The 26059-nt window shown below is 49.2% G+C and overlaps 1 protein-coding gene across 3 annotated transcripts in view; it reads left to right on the top strand.

Moving 5' to 3' along the window:
* The first annotated feature begins 21434 nt into the window (after nucleotides 1–21434).
* The window catches only part of MAEA (macrophage erythroblast attacher), a 30624-nt gene continuing 25999 nt past the window's right edge, over nucleotides 21435–26059 (top strand). For all 3 annotated transcript variants that reach the window (XM_029235247.1, XM_029235246.1, XM_029235248.1), the window contains exon 1: nucleotides 21435–21550. In XM_029235247.1, coding sequence (XP_029091080.1) covers nucleotides 21482–21550 — 69 coding nt within the window. In that variant the 5' untranslated portion in view covers nucleotides 21435–21481. The remainder of the gene's footprint in view (nucleotides 21551–26059) is intronic.

Below are 26059 nucleotides of genomic sequence, written 5' to 3'. Positions count from 1 at the left end.
ACTGGGTCTGAACTGCAGATCCACCAACACTCAAAGCCAGCGCCGAGCCGGGCGCTGTTCTGAGGGGCAGCAAACCAAGCAGAGGGCCCGAACCCAGGCATTCCAACAAAGGCCGTTTCTGGCCCAAGGCCTCCCAGCCAGTTTGTGGCAAAACCTGGGTTTGGACCTTGGCGTTACAGCAGCAGGTGCCGGTCTGATGCAGGCCTCTGATGAGCAAATGTGAGGGGTGAGACCAGGGTGGAGAGAGGCCAGGGGCGTCGGGTGAGGGGTGTGGGGTGAGGGCGGCAGGTGGGAGACTGGAGAGGGGGCTGGGCTGGCGGGCTGCGTGCGCGGAGCCAGGGAGGCCCTGCGGGATGGGGGGCAGGTGGGAACAGGTGCACCTGGGGGATGAGGGAGGTGGCCACTTCCGCGAGGCAGAGCTGAGAATGAGCTGGATGCTGGGGCTGGGGGGAGCTCAGGTGTGCCGGGGCGCAGGGCAGCGCTGCTTGCTCCCTCTCTCTCCCACTTGGCCACAGGCTACAGCCCAGCACCTGCTCTGCCCAGAACCCTCTTACTTCCTCAATGCCGCTGGCCACCGCCCCTCACCTCGGGGCTCGGGGTGCACAGGGAAGCTTTGAGCTCCAGGGAGCCGGGCTGGGACGGCTGGCTTGAGGGAGTGTTGACAGATGTGGCGTTAGAACATATGTATATGTTCGGAAGTATGTATAGCTCTCAGGAGGGTGCAGATAGGGCCGAAAGAGCCCGGGCACACTTCACCCATTTTGCCCCGGTGGTGACATCTTACGTCACCGTAAGACAGCACTCCCTAGGAAGCCGGGGTCAGTGTGGTGTGCGCATAGGGTTCTGTCCTTCCGTCGCCCTGCCCGCGGCAGCCACCCATCCGCTCTCCATCTTGGGAGCTTTGTCATCTCGGGAGTGTGACCTGAATGGAGTCATACAGCCGTGACCTTTTGAGATACTGGTCGGGCTTGTGTTTAGCTTTCTAAGAACCCGTCAAGCTGTCTTAGCAGCGTGTCTTACACTCACATTCCCACCAGCCGTGGGAGCCCTGCGTCCCTTCCAGCCTGCTGTCTTCTAGCAGGCGGGCAGTGGCGTCCTTCAGGTTTTCCTTTGCACCTCCCTTGGGGCTAGTGATACCGGACAATTTTTCATGTGCTTATTTGCCACCTGTATATTCTCTTTGGTGAATGTCTGTTCATGTCTTTTGCCCGTTTTCTATTTGGGTAGCTTGTGTTTTTTACCGTTGAGTTTGAGAGTTCCTTTGTCAGATGTGCGGTTTGCAGGTATGTCCTCCTAGTCTGTAGCTTGCTTGTCTTTTCATCCTAACAGGATCTTTAGTAGAGAAAAGGTTTTCATTTTGCTGAAGTCCGATTTAGCATGTGTTTTATTTTACGGATTGTGCTTTTAGTGTCGCGTCTGCGTCCTGAAGATTTTCTCCTGTGCTTCCTTCTGGTAGTTTTGTAGTTCTACGTCTTACTTTTAAATCTAGGCTGTGATCAATTTGTGTCCACTTTTGTATGAGGGCTGAATCTTAGGTCGTGGTATTTTTGTTCATTTGTTTTGTCCTTGTTTCGTGGCCTGTGGGTGTCTAGTTGCTCTGGTACCATTTGTTGCAAAGACCATCCTTCTATGTTAAATCGACTTTTCACCTTCGTCAAAAATCAGCCACGTGGGCTTCCCTGGTGGCGCAGTGGTTGAGAGTCCACCTGCCGATGCAGGGGACACGGGTTCATGCCCTGGTCCAGGAAGATCCCACATGCCGCGGAGCGGCTGGGCCCGTGAGCCATGGCCGCTGAGCCTGCGCGTCTGGAGCCTGTGCTCCGCAACGGGAGAGGCCACAACAGTGAGAGGCCCGCGTACCCCAAAAAAAAAAAAAAAAAAAAAAAAAAAAAATCAGCCACGTGAGTGTGGTCCACTTCTGGGTCCCCTGCTCTTCTCGTTGGTCCTGGGTCTTTGCCTCCACCCATCCCAGTCTTGCGATGGAGTGTACTGACTTCATTCTTCCATTTCATCCCTTTTCAAGTTGTTCTGGCTGTCCTAGTTCCTTTGCATTTCCACATAAACTTTAGAATAATTTTGTCAGTGTCTATAAAATAAAACTTTCTGGGATTTCTATAGGAATGTGTTAAACCCAGAGATCAGTCTGGGAGACGAGACATCTTGACTGCGGTGTGTGTCTGCATTCGGGGGGATCTCTGACCTCCTCCACCACCCTGCCGTGGGGTCCCACTGCTGCCTCTGCACCCCTACTTGTCCAGCTGCTGGAAGGACGGGTTCTCGGTGGTGCCGAGAGCAAAATCAGAGGCTCACACACCGAGGGCCCGGCTGCCCTGGCCCTCAGCGCCCCTCCACCTTCCCACCCCTGAGCAGAGCTGTGGGACCCCTGGAGCCCCAGGGCCTCCGTGTCAGCACGGCCGGGACTCGGGCACAGCAGCTGGGGGTGTCCGGCCCTCAGAGCGGACTTGGAGATGGAGGGTGGTGGCAGCAGCTGACCCGTCCACTTTGCCCGGAGCCTCCATGCCTGGGCTTGAAGGAGCCCAGGAGCCCGTGGCGTCCTCGGGGCGCAGCTGGAGAAGAGCCCCAGGCCTGGCTTCCATGTGGAGAAGGAGTGTGGCGCTCCTCGGCCTGAGGGCTCGCCCTCCACCGAGGGGTCTCTGTGCTGGTGGCACAGGGCCCGTATGCCTGTGGCTTCCATTTATTTTCCAGAACAAATGAGTTATGACTGTGACAATCTTGGCAGCAACAGCAAAGCGTCTTGACGTGTTGCATTGTCGTTTTGTGCACCAGGTTCCTACGTGCCGAGGAGGGGCCGGGAGGTCTGGTTGCCCCACCGTCCGGCTTGGCAACCCTCCAGGTCTCATCTGCTATGGCACGGCTCACCGGGGCCGCGCTGAAGCGTGCTCTCCAGGAAGCGCTCGTCCGAACGTCTGCTCTAGGCTCTCTGGGGTTTCTCCCTAGGAGTGGAACTCTCGGTCCCGTGTGTCACTTTCTGAGCAGCCACCAGCATGGTGTCCACAGCAGCGTCACCATTTGCATCCCTACTTGCGAAGTGGGAGGGTTCCCGCCTCTCCACACCCTCACTAACACTCGCTATTTTCTGTTTGGGGATTATTTTGTCGTTTGAAGTGGCATCTCACTGTGGTTTTGATTTGCGTTTTCCTAGTGACTGAGGTGGGAGGTAAGACTTCTTTATCCCCTTAGCCTTCGCCGGACTGACACAGGACAGATCAGCAGGAGAAAAGCAGACACATTTTATTTAATAAAATGTTATGTGTACGTGGGAGTCCTCACAGGACAATGACGCCCCGAGAGGTGGTGAGGGCCAGGGGTTTATAAAGTAGGTTGAACAAGGAGTGGCAATTGTGGGACAGAAGGGGGAGTATCTGGGGGATGGAAGGAAAATACGAGGGATTTAACGAGGTCTGCTCGCAGGGTCCTCGCCTGGCAACCCGCCTCTGGTGACGAGTGTTTCTTCTCGGTGCAGGGAGGATGTCCTCCATGTCGAGTCTCACCTCTGCCTTCAGGAGGAAAAGGGGAGTCAGAGCACCCTTCCTGCACCTGCTGTTTTGCAAGCGCCTTTAACACAAAATAACCAATGTGCCAAAGCAGCACAGCACGGAGCGGCACGTCCTGAGCCCCTGCCCTAGCAATGCTGAGCATCCTTTCACGAGCTTATCGCCGTTCGTGTATGTTCTATGGGGAAATGTCTGTTCAAGTGCTTTGTCCGTTTCTTTAGATTCCACATATAAGTGATATCATAGTATTTGTCTTTCTCTGTCTCACTTATCAGCATAATGCCCTCCAAGTCCAACCACGTTGCTGCAAAAGGCAAAATTTCATTCTGTTTTATGGCTGAGTCATATTCCCTTGTGTATATGCACCACATCTTCTTTATCTCTTCATCTGTTGATCGACACTTAGGTTGCTTCCATGCCTTGGCTACCGTGAACAATGCTGCTATGAACATTGGGGTGCACGTATCTTTTCGACTTAGTGTGTTTGTTTTTTTCAGATATATACTCAGGAGTGGGACTGCTGGGTCATATGGCAGCTCTATTTTTAGTTTCTTAAGGACCCTACGTACTGTTCTCCATAGTGGCTGCACCAGTTTACATTCCCACCAACAGTGCACGGGGGTTCCCTTTTCTCCACACCCTCTCCGATGTCTGTGTTCTTTTTCACAGCAGCCATTCTGACAGGTGTGCTGTGATATCTCATTGTGGTTTTGATTTTAATGCAACTTTCTAAAGCTGTGAATTTTACTGCACTCTTCTATTTTTACTGTTCTCTAGAAATTCTGTGCTCTGTACGTAGCTTCTCTTTGGCTCCAGAGAGAGGCTTTGCTGTTTCTGGGCGGAAACACTCTTTTCTCCTAGCTTGGGTGCAACGTGATCAAGAAAGTCGCTCGTCCTGTTTCTGCTCTGCAGTGCCCCGCTGTCTCCTTTGCAGCCTGCTGGGTGGGCCGTCTTAGCAGCACCTCTCCTGTGAGTGCCTGGATTATCTTCTGGGCTCGGTTGTTGAGAGTTAGGGACAGGGTGGGTCCATTTCACTAACGTGACCCCGAGTAAGAAGAAAACTCTTTACACCGCCTGGGCGGCCTCATGCCACAGACGATCTACTCTCCACCCCGGTTACCGTTTTCTCCTTCCCAGCACCCGTTTCCATAATTAAACCTTGGGGGTTGGGGTGTCTCCAGGCAGATCTCCCAAGACACTGATTGCGTCCTTTCGGAGGGGGCCGCACGTTGGGGAGGAGGGGCCGTACACACACACACACGTGCACACACGTACGTGCACACGGGTGCCTGATTTCTTTAGCGAGAGTCACAGGGACACCTGGACCCAGGCAGCCGGCCCCTCTCCCTGTAGTTTCCTCAGCTCTTGAGTCCCTGCAGGGCTGCACCTCTACCAGTGACACACACCAGCTAGGTCTTAACTCTGTCCTGTGTCCCAGCCTTCTTATTTTCAGGCTCATAGCACCTTTCCGAAGGAACGCTTACAATGCTGGGCCCTGACAGGAGCGGTCTTGAACACCGAGCACACATCTGAGCCCCACTCAGGACCAGGGAGGGCCCACTGCCTGGCCGCTCCCCTGGCCTCCAGCCTCGCAGCCCTGGAGGCTGCCGCCTGGAGAGTTTATCGGTGGGTGTTGTGAAAATGACAGTCATGTAGTCTGGGTGGATTCTATCTCTACGGCTGATCATAGAAACTAATTATAGGTTGTTTTACTAAATGATTTCAGGGGAAAACCAAAAAATGTTATTTTCTTACCAGTAAGCCAGCTAACTGCATGTAAAGTCTTATCATCCTGTGTGGGGCACGTGTTTTATTCAAGAATCAGTATTTTAAACAGAATGGGCATGTGTCAGCCGCCTCCTGTGAGATCAAAATCACCGGAGGTCAGTTCTGGTTGGACAGCGGACTGGGCAGCGTCCCTGAGCCCTGGGGGGTTATTGACGCCCTGGCTGTCCTGTGGGCAGCTGAGATGAAAGAAGGGCCCCCGGGGCCGGACAGGGAAGCCCCCATCCTGTAACAAACAGCCTCCCACCCTCATCTGCACAGCCCCGCCGGGACGTCCTCCCACCGACCTGCCCAGGAGCCGCCAGCCTCTCTTCTCTAGATCCCCCTGACCCACCGGGAAGGGAGTCTTGGTACTCGCGCATGAGCTGCCCTCCGCCCCCAGCACAGCTGAAGAGTTCGGATCCTAAGATGCTGGCAGTTTGAATGGAGAGGACCTGGCAGCTGGTGGGCGCTATGTGACAACAAAGCCAGACTTGGCCTTTGCCCCTCAAACCCCCGGTATTTCTTGGGTGATGAGTGTCTTCTGTGATTCATAACCATCTCCTTCCAAGCACAGCTGAGTTTATGCCAATGAGGCGACGCCGCTGGGGCCTGTGAGAGCGTCAGGACAGGGGTTGGCCACTAGAAAAGCCAAGTGACCAGGGTGGGAACCCTCAGCCCCCCCACCCCTGGACCTCCGGGGAGGGGACGGGGCTGGAGACAGGGTCAGAGTTCTTGAATGGTGAGACTGGAGAGCACCAGGTTGGTGAATGCGAGGGGACGCTGGGAGGCTCACGGCCGAGGGTGAGTGGAAGGAAGCCTCTCCATCCCCGCCCCCCACCCCGGCAACCCCCGCCCCATACTGGGCTCTTCCACTGGTCCTGAGCTGTGTCCTTTATCATGAACAAGAAAATACATTTTCCTGAGATCTGAATCGTTCTAGTGAATTGGTGAACCAGAGGAAGGGTGGGAACCACCGAATTTGTCACTGCCAGGAAGAAGTCCCACGTGGTAGTGGGGGCCCACGTACAGGTGGTGCTGGAGGGGGCAGCCCCGCGGGACTCACCCCTACTGCGGGCGGCGCTGACTCGGGGGGAGGGGCATCCAGATGGTGGAGGACGCGCTGGGCACGTGACTGGTGGGGTCCGGGAGGGAAGCCGGCTTCCGGGAGCCCCTGGTCTCCCCCAAGCAATGCCCAGCCTCCACGCCCCGTCTGCACCTCTCTCTGTGTCTCTCCCAGCCTCTTTCCATCTCTATCTGTGTCTCTGTGTCTCTCCCTCTCTCCTGTCTCTCCCTTTCACAGGGGGCTTGAATTAACTCCCATTACTCGGGACTAGGGTCCTTTTTACCCCTCTGCTCTGGAGCTCGAGCGCGTCTTGCTTCGCGGCTTGGTCAGGCCCCAGCCTGCCGCGCCCCCAGAGCCCCCTCCCCATGCCCGGTCCTGTGCCGGGTCCTGCCGACGGTGCCCTCAGGAGCTGCAGAGTGATGGGACCCGCAGGAAGACCCCGCAGGCAGGAGGGACCCTAGGTGCGTCCCTTGGGCCAGCAGCCCGAGGCGTTTCCAGGATGCGAAGGTGTGACTCACCTGAGCCGGAGGACCTGCCCCCAGCCCCGCCCTCCCACAGCGGGCGGGCCTCCGCCGAAAACACCGCTCCGGAGGTTTGTCCCAAATGTGCTTCCAGAACACAGAGGGGGCAGTGGCTTTGCATGGCCCGAAACGAAGCGTCAGAGAGAAAACTGGGCGTGTGAACGCTGCTCCCACATCGACAAAGGTTAAGTGTACAAACACGTAGATTTTAATAAGAGGTGTAAAACACAGAAAGATACACGTCGTATGAAAACCTCTTCAGCCACACGTTCCCACGGGTTCCCACAGGCTCTGCTCCGAGAGCGTCTAGTGAACACAGATGGGCCAGAGACAAGCCGCCTCCCCCGAGACGGTTCTGTGACCTGTGATCCCGGAGGCCCGAGGGACTCCGCGTGGCTGGGCCCTCGGCTCACTTGACGCTAGGGCCACGCGGGGACCCGGCAGGAGGACAGGGCGCAGTGGCGGCCGGGAACCCACTCGCCTCTGTGTCAAGGGTCCAGATGCCGAGTCTTGCTGGCTCATAGCATCTGGATTAGCGGAAAAGTGCGGGCTTTCAACTTGACCTTAATCTCGCCAAGATCAGGCACCCTCCTTACTCTGGACCCCAGTGCAACCCCGCAGGGTGAGCCAGGCTCGCCCGCAGACAAGGGTCCCCCTCACCCAGACACCACCTGTGACACAGACTTTCCCCTTTTATTCTACTTTTGTTCTTTTGTTGAGGCTAAACCTTCCAGAACCAACTTCCAAAAGCATGGCTGTGCTCCCGAGTCGGGGCGCCACAGGCGGGACGCTGTGGGCTGTGTGGTGTGGGCCCGCCGGGCGCCGGACACCGCCAGCGTCCCAGAGGGAAGATCTGCCAGGGAAGCTGCATCCGAGGGCAACAAGCGACGCCTGGTCCTGGGGCAAGTACAGAGGAGGCTCCCCCCAGCCCCCCAGCCCTGACGTCTGTGTTACATGAGCACCACACATGCTGCTAAAGCGAAAGGGGTAATAACGTCCCTCAAGTCCAGGGCGGTCACAAAACAGACGGTAAGTGAAAAGCGTTTAAAAGAGGCAGTAACTTGGTTGCCTCAAAGAATGGGGTTGTGCAGCCCCGGGGCCCTCAGAGATGAAGGGGTGGCCATTCCCACAGAGCTGACCGGGCAGAGCACCAGCCACAAGGCCTGGCCAACCATCCACACGGCCACGTGACCAACGTGGTTCCAGAAGCTGGGGTTGGGGCGTGATTCATCTTTACGGCAAGGGACACAAAGTAAATAAGGTTTTTATACTAATGAAGGTTATTCAGAAAGGACCAAGTAATTCAAATGCAGTTTTATCTTGAAATAAGTGGATTCCGAGAATGAATGCCACACACGAACTGTGAGGGTTTACACACTTCTGTGACATGCAAAACTCTGGGCTGAGTGTTTGCGTCCCCAAACTCTTATGTTGACATCCTACCTCCTGTATTTGGAGGTAACTGGAGGTGGGGACCCCGGGAAGGGTTTGGGTGCTGCGGGCAGCGCCCCTGAGACCAGACCAGTGCCGTCTCAAGAAGAGGGAGCGAGTTGGGACTTCCCTGGGGGTCCAGTGGCTAAGACGCCGCAGGCGGCCCGGGTTCAATGCCTGGTTGGGGTACTAAGATCCCACAAGCTGAAAAAAAAAAAAAGAAAGGAGGGGACGAGCATGGGAGGAAGTCTATTCACATTATCGTGCCAACACGTAAGGTCAGGTCTGTGCAAGTCCACTTCCATGAAGCTTGAGGAAGCTGATTTATGGGGTGAAGGGTCGGGAGGGCAGTCCTCGGGGGCTCAGACGGGGAGGGGCAGGGAGCCAGTACTCCCTGTGTGCCCGGTGTGTGCCCAGTGAGCGCATAAAGGGTACTGGTCTGTAGTTTCCTTGTAGTGTCTTAGTGTGTGTGGCTTTGGTTTAGGGTAACGCTGGCCTCAAAGAATGAGTTAGGAATTGTTCCCCCCTCTTAAATTTTTTTGAAAAGTTTGAGAAGGATTCGTATTAGTTCCTCTTTAAATGTTTGGTAGAATTCACCAGTGAAGCCATCTGGTCCAGTTTCTTTGTTGAGAGGTTTATTATTGTTGTTATTACCGATTCAATCTCCTTACTAGTCATATTTCTATTCTTATTTTCTATTTCTCTATGATCCAGGCCTGGTAGGTGTTGTATTTCCAGGAATTTGTCCATTTCAGCTAAATTATCTAATTTGTTGGTGTACATTGTTCACAGTGCTCTCTTATAATCCTTTTTATTTCTGTAGCATTAGTTTTAATGTTTCCGCTTTCATTTCTGATTTTAGTCATTTGAGCTGTCAATTTTTCTTTGTCCATCTAGATAAGATTAATTATGTTGATCTTTCCAAGTAACCAACTTTTGGCTTTACTGATTTTCTCTATTGTTTTCCTATTCCTTATTTCATTTATTTCTGCTCTAATCTTTTTTTATATATAAGTTTATTTATTTATTTATTTTTGGCTGAGTTGGGTCTTTGTTGCTGGGCATGGCCTTTCTCTAGTTGCGGCAAGCGGGGGCCACTCTTCGTTGCGGTGCGCGGGCTTCTCATTGTGGTGGCTTCTCTTATTGCAGAGCACAGGCTCTAGGCATCTGGGCTTCAGCAGTTGTGGCTCGCGGGCTCTAGAGCGCAGGCTCAGTAGTTGTGGCGCACGGGCTTAGTTGCTCCACGGCATGTGGGATCTTCCCGGACCAGGGCTCGAACCTATGTCCCCAGCACTGGCAGGCGGATTCTTAACCACTGCGCCACCAGGGAAGCCCTAATCTTTATTTTTTTCTTCCCTTCTGCTAGCTTTGGTCTAGTTTGTTCTTTCTCTAGTTCATTAAGGTAGTGTGCGGATTTGAGATTTCTCTTGTTTTTAATGTGTTTATAGCTATACATTTCCCTGGATTTGAGATTTCTCTTGTTTTTAATGTGTTTATAGATATACATTTCCCCGGATTTGAGATTTTCCTTGTTTTTAATGTGCTTATAGCTATACATTTCCCCTAAACACCACTGTTGGTGAGTCTATTACTTTTGGTAAGTTGTGTTTTCATTTTTACTCATTTCGAATTATTTTCTAATTTCCCTTTTGATTTATTCTTTGATCCATTGGTTCTTTAATTTCCACAAATTTAGGAATATTCCAATTTTCCTTGTGTTATTGATTTCTAACATCATCCTGATGTGGTTGGAGGAGATACTTTTTTATGGTATCTAGCTTTTAAATGTATTGAGACTTAATTTGTGGCTTAACATATGACCTATCCTGGAAAGTGTCTCAAGTGCACTTGAGAAGGATTTGTATGTTGTTGTCGTTGGGTGGAGTGTCCTGGGCAAGACTGTTAGATCTGGTTGGTTTACTGTGTTGCTTATGTCCTCTATTTCCTTATGTATCTTCTGTCTGGTTGTTCTATCCAATATTATGAGTGGGGTTCTACAACTATTGTTTCAGAACTCTCTATTTCTCCCTTCAGTTCTGTCAGTTTTTGCCTCATATATTTTTTATTGGAGTATAATTGCTTTACAATGTTGTGTTCGTTTCTGCTGTACAAAGAAGTGAATCAGCTATATGTATACCTATATCCCCTCCCTCCCACTCCCCATCCCACGCATCTAGGTTGTCACAGAGCACCGAGCTGCACTTCCTGTGCTTTACAGCACGTTCTTGCTAGCTATCTACTTTACGCATGGTAGTGTATATATGTCAATCCTAATCTCCCAATTCATCCCACCCTCCCCTTCCCCCCATGTCCACATGCCCATTCTCTACATCCCTATTCCTGCCCTGCAAATAAGTTCATCTGTACCATTTTTCTAGATGCCACATATATGCGTTAATATATGATATTTGTTTTCCTCTTTCTGGCTTACTTCACTCTGTATGACAGACTTTAATCCCATCCACATCTCTACAAATGACCCAATTTCATTCATTTTTATGGCTGAGTAATATTGCATTGTATATACGTACCACATCTTCTTTATCCATTCTTCTGTTGTTGGACATTTAGGTTGTTTCCATGTCCTGGCTATTGTAAATAGTGCTGCAATGAACATTGGGGTACATATGTAATTTTGAATTATGGTTTTCTCAAGGTATATGCCCAGTAGTGGGATTGCTGGGTCATATGGTAGCTCTATTTTTAGTTTGGTAAGGAACCTCCATACTGTTCTCTACAGTGACTATATCAGTTTACATTCCCACCAACTGTGCAGAAGGGTCCCCTTCTCTCCACACCCTCTCCAGCATTTATTGTTTGTAGATTTTTTGATGATGGCCACTCTGGTGTGAGGTGACGCCTTATTATAGTTTTGATTTGCATTTCTGTAATAATTAGTGACGTTGAGCATCTTTTCATGTGCCTCTTGACAATCTGTATGTCTTCTTTGGTGAAATGTCTATTTAGGTCTTCCTCCCATTTTTTAAATTGGTTTGTTTGCTTTTTTGATATTGAGCTCCATGAGCTGTTTATATATTTTGGAGATTTAATCCTTTGTCAGTTGCTTCATTTGCAAATATTTTCTCCCATTCTGAGGGTTGTCTTTTTGTCTTGTTTATGGTTTCCTTTGTTGTGCAAAAGCTTTTTGTTTAATTAGGTCACATTTGTTTATTTTTGTTTTTATTTTCATTACTCTAGGAGGTGGGTCAAAAAAGGTCTTGCTGTGGTTTATGTCAAAGAGTGTTTTTCCTATGTTTACCTCTAAGAATTTTATAATGTCCAGTCTTACATTTAGGTCCTTAATCCATTTTGAGTTTATTTTTGTGTATGGTGTTAGGTAGTGTTCTAATTTCATTCTTTTACATGTAGTTGTCCAGTTTTTGCCTCATATATTTTGATGTTCTGTCATTAGGTGTGTAAATGTTTATATTTGTTATAAGTTCTTGCTGTATTGATCCTTTTATTAATATTTAATGTCCTTTTTTAATTTAAAATCTATTTTTTTCTGACATTAACATAGCCATCCCAGCTCTCTTTTGGTTACTGTTTGCAAGGAATATCTTTTCTATCCTTTCAATTTCAATCTATTTGAGTCTTTGGATTTAAACAAGTCTCTTGCAGACAGTGTATAGTTGGAGCATGTGTTTTTATCCATTCTGCCAATCTGTCTTTTTATTAGAAAAATTAATCCATTTACATATAAAGTAATTACTGATAGGGAGGGACTTATATCTGTCATTGTGCTATTTGTTTTCTTATAGTTTCCCTCCTCATTTCCTGCATCACTGTCTTTCTTTGTGTTTAGTTGATTTTTTTTGTAGTGAAATGTTTAAATTCCTTTCTCATTTCCTTTTGTATATATTCTATAGCTGTTTTATTTGTGGTTCCCATGGGGGTTACATTTAATACCCTAAAGCTATAACACTCTAATTTGAATTTCTACCAGGTTAACTTCAAGGACAACAAGACCTCTTCTCCTTTACAGCTCCATATCCACCCCTTTTGGTTGCTGATGTCACAAAATGACATCTTTGCACATCGTGTGCACAAGACATAAATTATAAATTCTTTTAAGTGCATCATTCTCTTAAATTATGTAGAAAACAAGATTTGGAATTATAAGTCAAAATTACAATAATACTAGCCTCTAAACTAATAATTTTTAAAATGTATTCATGTCTTAAATAATATAGAAAACAAAAAGTGCAATAACAAGCCATTGTTTCAATAACACTAGCTTTTATAATTGCCCATGTATTTACCTTTCTTGAGATCTTTATTTCTTCATATGTTTTTTTGTCTAGTGTCCTTTCATTTCACTTGCATGACTCCATTGAGCATTTCTAGTGGTCATGACCTTCCACAGCTTGTTCATCTGGGAAGGTCTTATTTCTCCCTCACTTTTGAAGGAGTTTTGGCAGGTATAGTGTTCTTGGTTGGCTTTTTTTTTTTCCTTTAGCACTTTTTTTTTTGTGTGTGTGGTACGTAGGCCTCTCACTGTAGTGGCCTCTCCCATTGCGGAGCACAGGCTCCGGACGCGCAGGCTCAGCGGCCATGGGTCACGGGCCCAGCCGCTCCGCGGCATGTGGGATCTTCCCGGACCGGGGCACGAACCCGCGTCCCCTGCATCGGCAGGTGGACTCTCAACCACTGCGCCACCAGGGAAGCCCCCTTTGGCACTTTTAACATGTCAGCCCACTGCTTTCTGGCCTCTAATTTCTTTTCTTTCAATTTACACACAAATGTTTATTTCTCCACATTTACCTTTTTAAAATTGAAGTATAGTTGATTTACAATGTTGTGTTAGTTTCTGGTGTACAGCAAAGTGAGTCAGTTATATATATATACATACTCCTTTTCATATTCATTTTCATTATAGTTTATTACAGGATATTGAATATAGTTTCCTATGCTATACAGTAGGTCCTTGTTGTTTACCTATTTTATATATAGTAGTTTGTATCTGCTAACCCTAAACTCCTAATTTATCCCTCCCTCACTGCCTTTCCTATTTCGTAACCATAAGTTTGTTTTCTATATCTGTGAGTCTGTTTCTGTTTCCTAAATAAGTTCATTTGTGTCATATTTTAGATTCCACATATAAGTGATATCATATGGCGTTTGTCTTTCTCTTTCCAACTTACTTCACTTAGTATGATAATCTGAGTCCAACCATGTTGCTGCAAATGGCATTATTTCATTCTTTTTTTTATCACTGAGTAGTAGTCCATTGTGTATATATACACCACATCTTCTTTATCCATTCATCTGTAGATAGACATTTAGATTGTTTCCATATCTTGGCTACTGTAAATAGCACTGCTATGAACACTGGGGTCCATGTATCTTTTCAAGTTATAGTTTTCTCTGGATACATGCCCAGGAGTGGGATTGCTGGATCATATGGCAACTCTACTTTTAGCTTTTAAGGAACTTCCATACTGTTTTCCATAGTGACTGCACCAATTTACTTTCCCACAAACAGTGGAGGAGGGTTCCTTTTTCTCCACACCCTCTCCAGCATTTATTATTTGTAGACTTTTTGAGGATGGCCATTCTGACTGTGAGGTGTGAGGTGATACTTCATGGTAGTTTTGATTTGAATTTCTCTGATAATTAGCACTGTTGAGCATCATTTCATGTGCCTGTTGGCCATCTGTATATCTTTTTTGGAGAAATGTCTATTTAGGTCTTATGCCCATTTTTTGATTGGGTTGTTTGGCTTTTTGTTATTGAGTTGTATGAGCTGTTTGTATATTTTGGAAATTAAGCCCTTATTTGTTGCATCCTTTGCAAATATTTTCTCCCATTCTGTAGGTTGCCTTTTCAGTTTGTTTATGGTTTCCTTTGCTGTGCTTCTAGGTTTGATTAGGTCCCATTTGTTATTTTTGCTTTTATTTCTATTGCCTTGGGAGCGTGACCTAAGAAAACATGAATTCTCTGATTTATCTTAGAGAATTTTTTCTGGCATCTAAAATTTCTGATAAGAAATCTGTTGATAATCTCATTCAGGATTGTGTATGATGATATGCTTCTCACTTGGTGCTTCCAAGATTTTGTCTTGGAAGGTCTTTGTCTTTTGAAAGTTTGATTATAGTGTGTCTCAGTGTGGGTTTCTTTGAGTTCATCCTACTTGGATTTTGTTGAGCTTCTTGGATATTTATATTCATGTATTTCATCAAATTTGGGAAGTGTTTGGCCATTATTTCTTCAAATATTCTCCCTGCCCTTTTTTCTCTCTCTTCTCCTCCTGGGACTCCCACAGTGTGAATGTTGCTCTGCTTGATGGTGTCCCACATGTCCCTTAGGCTCTGTTCACTTTTCGTCAATCTTTTCCTTTCTGTCCCACAGACTCACTAATTTCCATTGTCTTATCTTCAAGTTCACCGATTCTTTCTTCTACCAGCTCAAATCTGCCTTTGAATCCATGTGTTGAATTTTTATTTTAGTTATTGTATTTTTCAGCTCCAGAATATCTTTTTGGTTTCTTTTTCAGGTTTTCTATGTCTTTATTCATATTTCTATTTTATTTGTACATTGCTTTCTTGACTTTCTCCACAGCTTCTTTCAGTTCTTTGAGGATCTTTAAGGTGGTTGTTTTAAAGTCTTCGTCTAGAAGATCTACCATCAGGTCTTTTCATTGGTAGTTTATGTTGATTTATTTTTTCCTTTGAATAAGCAATACTTTCCTGTTTCTCTGTGTGCCTTGTGATTTGTTGTTGTTGTTGAACACTTAACACTGGACATTTGAATCTAATAATGTGATACCTCTGGAAATCAGATTATCCCCCTTCCCTTGGGTTTGCTACTTTGTGTTATTGTTGTTGTTTATCATTATCGGCTGTCTCTGTGCTGAGGATAAGCCTAAGGTATGAACTTAAGGTCTTCTCAGATCATTTCTGAGCCTTTCCCTGGGCATGCATGGTCACTTTCTGATTTTCCCCATATGTGCATTTGTTTTTGAATGTCTGGCTCCCAAAAGAGGAAAAAGAAAAAAGTGAACAGGGATGAAGGCTACCAGCCTTTTAAAGCCCCTGGAAGTCACTTCAGCTGGAGGGGGAGGGTCTTGCAACAATGAGAGAGGTGCAACAAGGGCCACCAGCTTGTTCATCTGCACCTCTGTGACCAGAAGCAGCAACCAGTGACCAGAGCACAGATCCCCAATATCTACACAGGGTCTTTTTTCCCCACCCTGGTTTCCCCAAGCTGTGTGTAGGCTGCTCCAGAAACACATGCACAGCTGTCTTCCATGAGCATAGGGGGTCCAGTGTAGGTAGCTGCTACTGTGTTAAGAACTAAAATTGACCAAGATTAACCACAATTTACCATCCAAGGCTTTTCCTGGATATTTCAAGCTTTCAACAGACTCCAGAGTACCCAGATGGTTACGGGGAAGATTCTGCCCCTGCATTTATTGTCCAGGTGGGAGATGGAGTCTCACCTCGCAGGTGCTTCCTACTCTGCCATCTTCCCTAAATCCTCTCTTTAAAAAGTACTTTTTATAAGGACCCTATAAATAACACGAACACCTACTAAAATGTGGGATGTGTCACACCTCTGTGTGTGTGTATATATTTAAAAGCATTATTTCTTATTGATCACACGGTAGTTATGAGAACTTCAGACATAATGACTTATGCAATGTAAACATGACAGACCGATTAAAATTTTCCATAGTGGGAAAATATACATATTGAAACTTAGCCATGTGTGTAGACAGATGCCTGCAGCAAGAGTAGGTGACGGGAGGTTAGGGTTGAAGGACCATGTGCAGTAAGATTGCTTCCCCTCCATCATAGTAAATACCTTCCATTAACACATAGATATTCCACAAATATCTGAATACACAGGAGTAAAGTATGACCTGCCACATGTGCAAAGTGTTCTCACTATGCTGTCTCTGTGATACTCCCACAAAAATAGTAAATAGTGAACCCCGTGCAGGTAGTAGGAAGCATCAATCATTTATCCCAGGTCGGACTTGGAGGGTGTTTAACTGAACATTAATATTTGTAAAGAGCCTATTTCTCCTTTTGCTCTGTCTTTTTCACTATTGACATGCACAATTGACAACCAGTTGATGGTTGTTTGACCTAAAGGTGATAACTGAAATACTCTTAAAAACATAAGAATTTTAATAACATATTTTAGTCACCCAGTTAACATAAAACATGGATCATCTATAGCTTTAGATCAAAAGGTAGAGGGAGTGCATCTGAACATCAGTGCTTTTAGGTTCAGTGTTCTGTAGTTCCTACCATTGTCCGAAGGAATGAAACTAAGACAACTTTATCAAAGCAGGAACTAGTTTGAACTCTTAGATCAGAGAAAATCCAAAACAGAAGAAATGTCACTCAATTTTTTCTCTGGGCCTTTTAAGAAAGTAGGCCAATTTATAAATTATTCAAGGTTCCTGTTGAGCAGTGGTGTTTTTCTGTGTGTAACTGTCTAGAGAAAGAACCCCAAAGAACTCCCTAATGTTGTGACAGTGTTGACCCGGCCTTCACTCATTAGGAATCAGGAATCTTGAACAGCAGTTCAGAGTGTTCTCATACACCCCCATTCACCCTGCTTTTTTGCCAACTATTATGGCCAATGTGTTTGGGGGGCAGGCATGTTCAACAAATTAGGCTTAAAGACCTTCTCTGGTTGAGTAGAAACCCTTCTAGAAAGAGTTGGCTGTGATTTGAAGCTATACTATAAAGCTATAGTAATTAAAACAACATGGTCCTGGCATAAAAATAGACACATAGACCAATGGAACAGAATAGAGAGCCCAGAATTAAACCCCTGCATATACAGTCAACTAATATTTGATAAGGAGCCAGGAACATCCAGTGGGGAAAGGATAGTCTCCTCAACAAACAGTGCTGGGAAAACTGGAAAACCACATGCAGACCATGATATTGGACTCCTGTCTTACACCACTCAAAAAAGTTAACTCAAAATGAATCAGATGTAAATGTAAGACCCAAAACCCTAAAATTCTTAGTAGAAAACATAGGGAAGAAGCTCCTTGACATTGGTTTTGGCAATGATTTTTTTTTTTTTTGGTATGGCACCAGAACCACAGACAACAGAGGAAAAAAACCAACAAGTGGGACTATATCAAACTTAAAGTTTCTGCACAGCAAAGGAACCATCAACAAAATGAAAAGGCAACCTATGGACTGGGAGGAAATATTTGCAAAACATAGATAAGGGGTTAATATTCAAAATCTATTAAAAAATTAATACCACTCAATAACAAAACAAAAAACCCATTTAAAATGGGCAGAAAGACTAAACAGGCGTTTTTGCAAAGAAGACACCCAAATGACCAACAGATACATGAAAAGATGCTCAACATCACTAATTATCATGGAAATGCAAATCAAAAGCACAATTAGATATCACCTCACACCTGTTAGAATGGCTCTTATGAAAAAGATAAAAGATCACAAGTGTTGGTGAGGATGTGGAGAAAAGGGAAACCTTGTGCAAAAGGCTTTCTCTAGTTGCATCGAGCAGGCGCTACTCTTTGTTGTGGTGTGTGGGCTTCTCATTGCAGTGGCTTCTCTTGTTGCAGAGCATGGGCTCTAGGGGCGTGGGCTTCTGTAGTTGTGGCTCGCAGGCTCTACAGCGCAGGCTCAGTAGTTGTGGTTCATGGGCTTAGTTGCTCTGCGGCATGTGGGATCTTCCCAGACCAGGGATCGAACCTGTGTCCCCTTCACTGGCAGACAGATTCTTAACCACAGTGCCACCAGGGAAGTCCCCAGAGTATTTTATTTTTATACTTCTGAAATTTGTAAACAAGACAGCCTAGGTTAAACAATACAGTTTTCCAAAGCTGCATGTGCTCATTTCATACTGTTGAAGTGAAGAGTTTTTGTGCTTGAAGTACAAAAACAATTTCCTAAAGCTCCTAAGCGGGAACACTACTGTTCTTATGATCTGTGATTAGATGAACTGATCAATTTCAGTTGGTAACATCCCTTTTTTCCCTTGGCAAGTGTTTAACAAATTCTAGAACAGATGCATTTTTCTAGGCTTACACCAACAATTTCATTCCAGATGTCTCCTGAGGGGCATGTACCATACACAGGAATCCATCTCTATCCTTCTCACTTTCACACACTCCAGAAATTAGCGTGGACAAGCTCACCATTCTGTGTCTGTTCACCAGCAGGAACAGGGCGTCAGAAGTGGGATCTGAAGGCATCAAATCCCGAGAGGCAATGGCCCCCAGAATTGAGCGAGGTACTCACACTGAGCCCCTTGTGCTCATCACTTCCATGAATTGCCACCTGCTTTCATTTTGATGAATCTCTTCTTAGACTTCAAGTTTTGCTCTTTTTGCATTTTGAGCTCTCCAATTTTATTTGGGATCTGGAAAGTCTTTGTTGTTTCAGGGGGAAAGTTTTGTCCATTCCAGTTCAAGACTTTATCTTTAGTGAGTACTCAGTTGTTGTCTGGAGCATGGAGTGACAAGATTCTTTTGCGGGGATTGAGCTGTGATCTAGGAATTCACTTTATTCCTTTTGGAATCTGAGCTAGGACTTTAGCAACTTTATTGGGTTTCCAGGAGAACTAAGGGAAATGGGGTCCCAGTCACCTAAATGTTTTGAGGGCAGCCCTCCTTCAGGGACTCCAGCCAGTTTCATGTTTAAAAACTATGGATCCAGGCTTCCCTCGTGGCACAGTGGTTAAGAATTCACCTGCCAATGCAGGGGACATGGATTCGAGCCCTGGTCTCAGAAGATCCCACATGCCATGGAGCAACTAAGCCCATGCATCACAACTACTGAGCCTGCGCTCTAGAGCCAGCGAGCCACAACCACTGAGCCCACATGCCACAACTACTGAAGCCCACGTGCCCTAGAGCCCGTGCTCCGCAACAAGAGAAGCCGCCACAATGAGAAGCCCGTGCACCACAACGAAGAGTAGCCCCTGCTCCCTGCAACTAGAGAAAGCCCGCATGCAGCAACAAAGACCCAATGCAGCCAAAAATTAATTAATTAATTAATAATTTTAAAAAAGCTATGGATTCCCCACATGCACATTTTTAGCTAAGTGGGCTGAACAAACCAAAAGTAACCTGGAATTACAGTGGCCATTATGGGGAACGTTCAATCTCCCTAAACTTGTTTTTCTTAAGATTAAACTGGAGGACCGTGGTTCTAAAATTAAACAAAATGAATGGCATATTTGTTTTCATTGGTAACCGGAAGCTTCCAAACATGCACAAAACTGTAAAATTGCCTCTTTGCAAGATACCATTTCTAAATTGGCTGAAACAACCAAAAAAAAAAAAAAAAAAAAGTAAAGAAAAAAAGGAGAACAAAATGGCTTCCAAAGCCTTGTGCTTCTTGTGTCCCCCCCTGCCCCCAACTTCTTTGTCTCAGGTAGGGTCTTGTGTGTCTTCCCACTCCCTTTGCCTCAGACTCTGCCCCTAGAAACCATCTTGTGCTCAGGCCCTGCCCCCAACACCACCTTCCTCTCTCCTCCTCCATGAAAACCTGCCTCTTTAAAATGAGAGCCTCTGAAGATCCAAATGCTGACCCTAATTACTGGTTTTAAGTTAACTGGGGCAAACCACTAGGTGAGGAGATCCTGACTCTTGATCAGTGATGCTTTCAAGGAAAGATCTTGAGCAAAAGGGGAAAATGTAGAATTAATTAAGGAGCATTCCACTAACCTTTGGAGTCCGGACAGGCCCGCAGTGGGTGCTCTCACACCCACCACGCATGTCAATTATCCCAAACAGGAAGATGCCTCTACCTACTCTCCAGCAGGAATAAGAAAACTTCCCTCCAACCCCCCCCCCCCGCCCCCCACCCAATCAGAGACCGCAGCAACTCCGCCAATGGGAAGCCTCCATGCTTTGCCCCCCCTCCCCCCCCAGCTCTTCCAATGGACTCTTCCGTTATCACAGCCCCTCCCAACTCCTCCTTTTCCCTATAAAAGCAAGTCCCCATTTCTTGTTCTCTGGGTTTGCCTGTGGTCTGTCCTTGTTTGCATATTCCGAATCGAAGTTCCTCCACTATTCCTGAGTAAACTCCCTTTTGTTGGTGAAATAACTGGCTGTCATATTATTACAGTTGACAGAGGCTTGAGCTTAGCCTTGAGCTGCACAGGCTCTGACTGCCTTGATGCTGTTACTCTGGTTGATGTGATCAGGTTCCAGGAACTTGGTTTTATCCAGGACAGGAAGCTTCTCATCCTCCCGTGGTTCTATTATTGCCATGATTCTGCTAGAATGCTGCAGGGCGTGGGGGCTGGTGGGGGTGAGGGTAGAGAGTCCGAGTGGCTCCCATTGCGACAGTGGCTTTCTTGTGTCGCCTTAGGTGTTTTTTTCAATGCTAAACTTAATATTTCTTTAAAAAAATCGTTTCAGAAATGAGTGTGAGATGTGGCTTAATTTGAAAGTCTTCTCTTAACTAGTGAAACCTAATTTAATTTCTATTTTTAAAAGGAATAAAAGGGAATAAGAATGTGAAGTGGTTGAAAGGAAACTAGAATCGGTGTGGATGCCAGGGATGCTGGATGCTCTCCCCGCACCGGGTCCTTGTTACACTGTGGGAGCCTCTTTCCTTAACCAGTTCAGTTCTCCTCTTCCTCAGCGGGAACCTGCGGCTCCGTGTCAAGCTCCAGACGCATTCCTCTGCGGAGAGGGGCCCATGGAAAGTAGCCGGCTGACAGGCACCCGTGGCCTGCAGACATTCTGGCCACGACTACCACGCAGGGTCACTGTAAGGAGGGCTCCTAATCAGGAGGGAGGGGTCATTGCCTCCAGGGGCCGCCCCACGCGAGCCCAGTCACCCCCATAGCCGCGCTCCTCGCGGGACCCCGGCCCCCAACCCCCGGGGGCGCTCTGGGAAGGTAGCACTGGGGCTGGGGCAGCAAGCGAGCGACGGGTGGAGAGAAGCCGCCCCGCCCCGCCCCGCCCCGCCCCGCCCCGCCCCGCCCCGCCTCAAGTTCAAGGAGAGACCACGCCCAGCCATGCTTCCCTCTGATTGGCTGAACGAGAGAAAGGCCGGCGATGATTGGGTGGAGCGGACGCCTCTCGGCGCCCATCCTCCGCCACGGGGCGGGGCCGGGCGTGATTGGTGCAGGCATCGGCCCGCCCCGCCCCTCGACGTCACTACCCGGCGTGCCGCGCGCCGCGCTTCCGCTCCGCCCGCTAATGTTTTGGCCGGTCCAAGATGGCGGTGCAAGAGTCCGCGGCTCAGCTCTCCATGACCCTGAAGGTGCAGGAGTATCCGACCCTCAAGGTGGGGTCTGCGGCCGGGGGGCGCCCGCGCCTGGCCGGGCGGCCTCTGGGGGGAGGGGGAGGGGCGGGGCGAAGGCCGGGGCGCGGCATGGGGCGCCGGGCGGAGGCCAGGGGTCTGGGGGCCGGACTTCCCCGGGGCCGGGGATCTGGGGGCTGGGCTCCCCGGGGGCCGGACTCTGGGGGCCTGGCTCCCCAGGGGCTGGGGGCCCGTCTCTCTGGGGTCCTGGGCTGGCGGCCGGGCTCCCCGGGGGCAGGGGACCTGTGGGCCGGGCGGGTGTGGCGTCTGGCCATCCATGCTCCCTCCTGCCTTCGTGACAGGGCGGGGAGCACGTCTGCCTGGCGCCCCGCTTCTCCCTCCGGAGCCCGATTGTGGCCCCTTCGTCCTATAATACCGTGAACTGCATCAGCGACAGTCCTGGCCGTAGACAGGCTGGTGACTTTGGAGGCTGGGGTCTCAGGGCTGTGGGGTCGCGGGCGCCCAGCCAGAGTGCCCACCGTGACGGGCGGTTGGTGTCCAGCTATCCTCCCGGAAGCTCGTGTCAGACCGTGTTGATGGATGGCTTCCAGCCTCTAATTAGGGAACCTGTGAGGAGAGACCTCACGACCCAATGGGAACCCATTTGCAGGGCGTCACCAAACCTGAAATACAGCCCTTGCCACTCGGTCGCCAGTTGGGTGACCTTGGATGGTCGCTGAGGCAAGTCGACTTAACGCTGGGATGAAATCGGTGTTCCCGGGAGAGGGGTCGGTGCTAGTTCTTACCTAGTTAGTAGAGGATTCGATGGTGATTGACCACAGTGAAGCACCTGGGAATAAATTCCTTCAACGCTCAAGGTTATAACATTCCCAGGAGAGCTGCGACCGAGCCTACGTGCGTCTGAATTCCTTTCCCGGGGGCCACGTCGCATCTCTCCTCCTGGAGGACCCAGCATCCCTGTCCACGTCAGTGGTGACAGAGGGTGGGTGCGGTGTGGCCAGGTTGCTGTGAGCTCTGTGTTCACTTCCTGGGAGACCTCGGGAGGGTCCTCAACGCCTCTGAGGTTGTTTACTCCTGGCGCCTGGGTCGGCTCAGGGTGAAGAGAGGGCTCTGGCTGTGGGAAGGCAGCTGAAGGGAAGGAAGGGAAGCGCTGCTGGCCTGAGTCAGATGCCTGTTTGCTGGACCGCAGGTGTAGGGCGTGCTGTTTTGACACTCCACTCCCGCAAGACCCTGCGATTCTCTGCTGCCCGAGGCACCCGACCAAAACAAAGGGGTGTGAGTGGGAACCGCTGACTGTGAGCTTTGGTCTCACTCAGCCCCTGCCAGGCCTGCCGCTTGACGGACAGACAAGAAGGTTCAGAGATGAAAACTGTGGTGGTGAATGTGGGGAACACCAGACAGGCAGGATCCCTCCTCCGAGTCGTCCTCTTGCGTTTCATAATCATGAACGGAGTCTGAGTTGCAGACTTATCAGACAGGCTTTGACTAATGTAGTTAGGCAGATACTTCTAGAGGTAAAGGATTTTGTTTTTGTTTTTTGGCTGCATTGGGTCTTCGTTGCTGCGCGTGGGCTTTCTCTAGTTGCGGCGAGTGGGGGCTACTCTTTATTGCGGTGGCTTCTCTTGTTGCAGAGCACGGGCTCCAGGCACGCGGGCTCAGTAGTTGTGGCTCATGGACTTAGTTGCTTCGCGGCATGTGGGATCTTCCTGGACCAGGGCTCGAACCCGTGTCCCCTGCATTGGCAGGCGGATTCTTAACCACTGCACCACCAGGGAAGTCCCAAGAAATATTATAGTATCATTTCAAGTGAGCTTTGCCAAATAAAGCAATTTTACTTCTTTTCTGGAATGATTTTAAAAAGTAGAATTTTTGCAAGGTACCATCTCCGTTTTCCCTCACAGATTATTTAGATACCACAGGATAATTCCTCTGTTCTCTTGACATGTGTGTCACTGCTGAGTTAACATTTTTATCAGGAGTAGTTCCTACTGGATAATGAGGAAGTTTCACCAGGAACATGGGAAGAGCTGTTGGCTCGGGAGCTGTGCTGTTCATGGTCTGGAGGGAGTCCAGAGGCAGGGGGCGCGGGGGGACAGGGCAGGGGGGCAGGGGGTGAGGGCTGAGGGTGGGCGTTCTGGAAGGCATAGGTTGTGCTTCTCTAGTCCGAAGGCAGCTCCTCCTGCAGGGTAGCAGGGACAAGCGTGCTGCGGGCAAGTCCCCTTCACACAGGATGAGGACTCCTCCCTGTTGGAGGGCTGGGCAGCCTCGTCACAGCCTCAGGGCTGGTAAGCTCTTCTGCTCTGCTCTCCTGGCAGAGTGGCCAGAGGGTGGAGCGACCCTCGGCTGCGGCTCCCGGCGCACCCTGGCTCCTGGCGCGCCCTAACCTGGGCCCTCTACCCCCGGAGCCCCTGCTCGCCCCGGGGCCTGTGGACGTTTGGATGCGTCTTGGCGGCGGGAGCTGTAGGGTGCTGAGGAGCACGCCTCTGGGTGCCTCTAGCTTTGCCGCTTGTCCTGGGCTGGGGGCGCAGGTGGTCCCCATGAGAACCACTGGTCTGCACCTTGCTGTGGGGAACTTGTTCTTACCGCAGCGGGCGTGTCCAGGGTGCTCCGGCCCTGGCTGGCACCTTTCCCTGCAGTGTGTGGGGTTGTGGGTCGTGCCCCTCAGGCCTCAGGGAAGGAGAAGTGGAAACTCGAGTGCATGACCCACCATCGTCAACTGGAAACTCTGTTCTAATTATGTTTTTAGAAGTTTTTTCTGATTATAAAAGCAATTTGTGTTTATTCTCCAAGTTACTTTGCTAGTTATCCCATTCGTTTTTGGAGTTTTTATTTCTGTTTTTTCCTTTGGATAGCTGAAGGAAAATCATATTTTAGAGGCCTTCTTTGTCACCGTCCAGGTCAGGTGGGAGTTCGCTCAGCACAGGGGAGGGACCTGGCATCGTCGCTGGAAACCTGCTTTGGACTCTGATTCCTCCCCTTGAGCTCACCTGGACCCACCTCTGGGCTCACCTGGAGCCTCATCCTGGCTCCCCAACCCCTCTCCCAGCTGTCCCCTCCTCGTCACATGTGACAGGCTGGGAGTGTGGCCGTTGCTCCCAGCTGGGCCTGGATGCAGATTCTCCTGTGTCTTTGAAAAAATCTGCTGCTTTTAATGTGGTGACGGTCTTGTTGACCAAGTACTGCCCTGCAATTTCAAATCCTGGCTTTGTACTTGTAGAAAGTTTGTGTGCCAGTTACATGCTAAAGTTATAACTTTCAGTGCGGTTTTACAAACTTGGCCTCAGCCTGGCTTGGTGGAATCACATGTTCTCAAATTTGAGAAACGCTGGTAGCATAAAGTGTTTGGACTTTTGAGACAAGTATCTGATTATGCTGTGTCCCAGGTGGTGGCCGTGGCTGGGGCCTAACCTCTTTCTACTTTAGGTCTTGTGATTTCCCGAGTGAGCCAGTCCCTCCCTCAGACGCTGGCCGTCTCTGGTCCGCAGCTGCTTGCGTCATGATTGCCGTCTTCTCAGGCTGCAGCCTCGTCACACCTTCAGGGCAGTGCTTGTTCTCAGCTGAAAGAGCCCGCACGTGGCCTTGGCTTCCAGAGCCCCACACACCCAGAGCTCAGCTGCGGGCCCCTCTCTGAAGTGTGTGCCGCGCGTCTTCCTGGCTTCGTGCTCCCCTCTCTCTCACTGTCGCTGGAGGGACGTTTGACCAAACGAAGGCGACCTGGTGGCATGTCCTGTCCTTGCGTCCTCCGCGCCGGGCCCTCCCGGAGAGACGTGGGTTGCCATGAGGGGTCCCTGCTCGCTGCTTGTGTTTTTAAGTATGGTTAGTGTTTTAAACAGATTTCAAGTCTGGAGAGGAAAGGAATTTCTAATCTCCATTTCTCTGTAAGGGGTGGGCTGTTGGAGCTGGCGCTGACCCCCAGCCCTGGGCAGGTGGTGGTAGAGCTGGTGGGGGAGCCGTGTGGCCACCACACACGCCTCGGGCCCCTGGCTTCCGGCTGGGTCTGTAACAACCATGATCACTGAGCACGTGACATCTGCGCTCTTGGAACTCTCGGAACAAACCCTGGAGAGGGGGTCCCCGATGGTGCACGACAGCGGGGCGGCCTCATGGAGAGACGGGTGAGGCCCCGTCCTGGTCACACGCTTGGTGGCAGGAGGCATCAAACGAGGGACACAGGGTTTCAGCGCACTCGTTTGGGGGTGGCCGGGGAGGCGTGTTTAAGGGAGGAGCCGTGTGGGTTGAGTTTAAGCCTTGGCAACCCTGACACGGAAGGCTCACGGTCCCACTGCAGCAAGGCAGCTCGGACGTCCCCAGAGCCCTGCAAAGGGGGCAGGGGCCACTGAGTGCCTGGCTGGCGACACGGACCGGGGGGCGGGGTGGGAAGACGGGCCGGGAAGAGGCCTCGGGCAGGCTGAGGTGGAATGTTTGATGCTGACCTGAACCTGGCCAAGCAGTTTCCACCAGGGTAACAGTTGGTTATTTTCAGGTGTACGTTTTTTACAACCTTTTGAAAACCAGAATTATTCCGTGTTTCAA

This window comes from Monodon monoceros, unplaced genomic scaffold (genome assembly GCF_005190385.1).
Source record: "Monodon monoceros isolate NGI ecotype Baffin Bay Population unplaced genomic scaffold, NGI_Narwhal_1 Super_Scaffold_20, whole genome shotgun sequence".
Taxonomy (NCBI): Eukaryota; Metazoa; Chordata; class Mammalia; order Artiodactyla; family Monodontidae; genus Monodon; species Monodon monoceros.
Note: the sequence above shows the minus strand (reverse complement) of the source record. Positions and strands in the feature narration are given on the sequence as shown.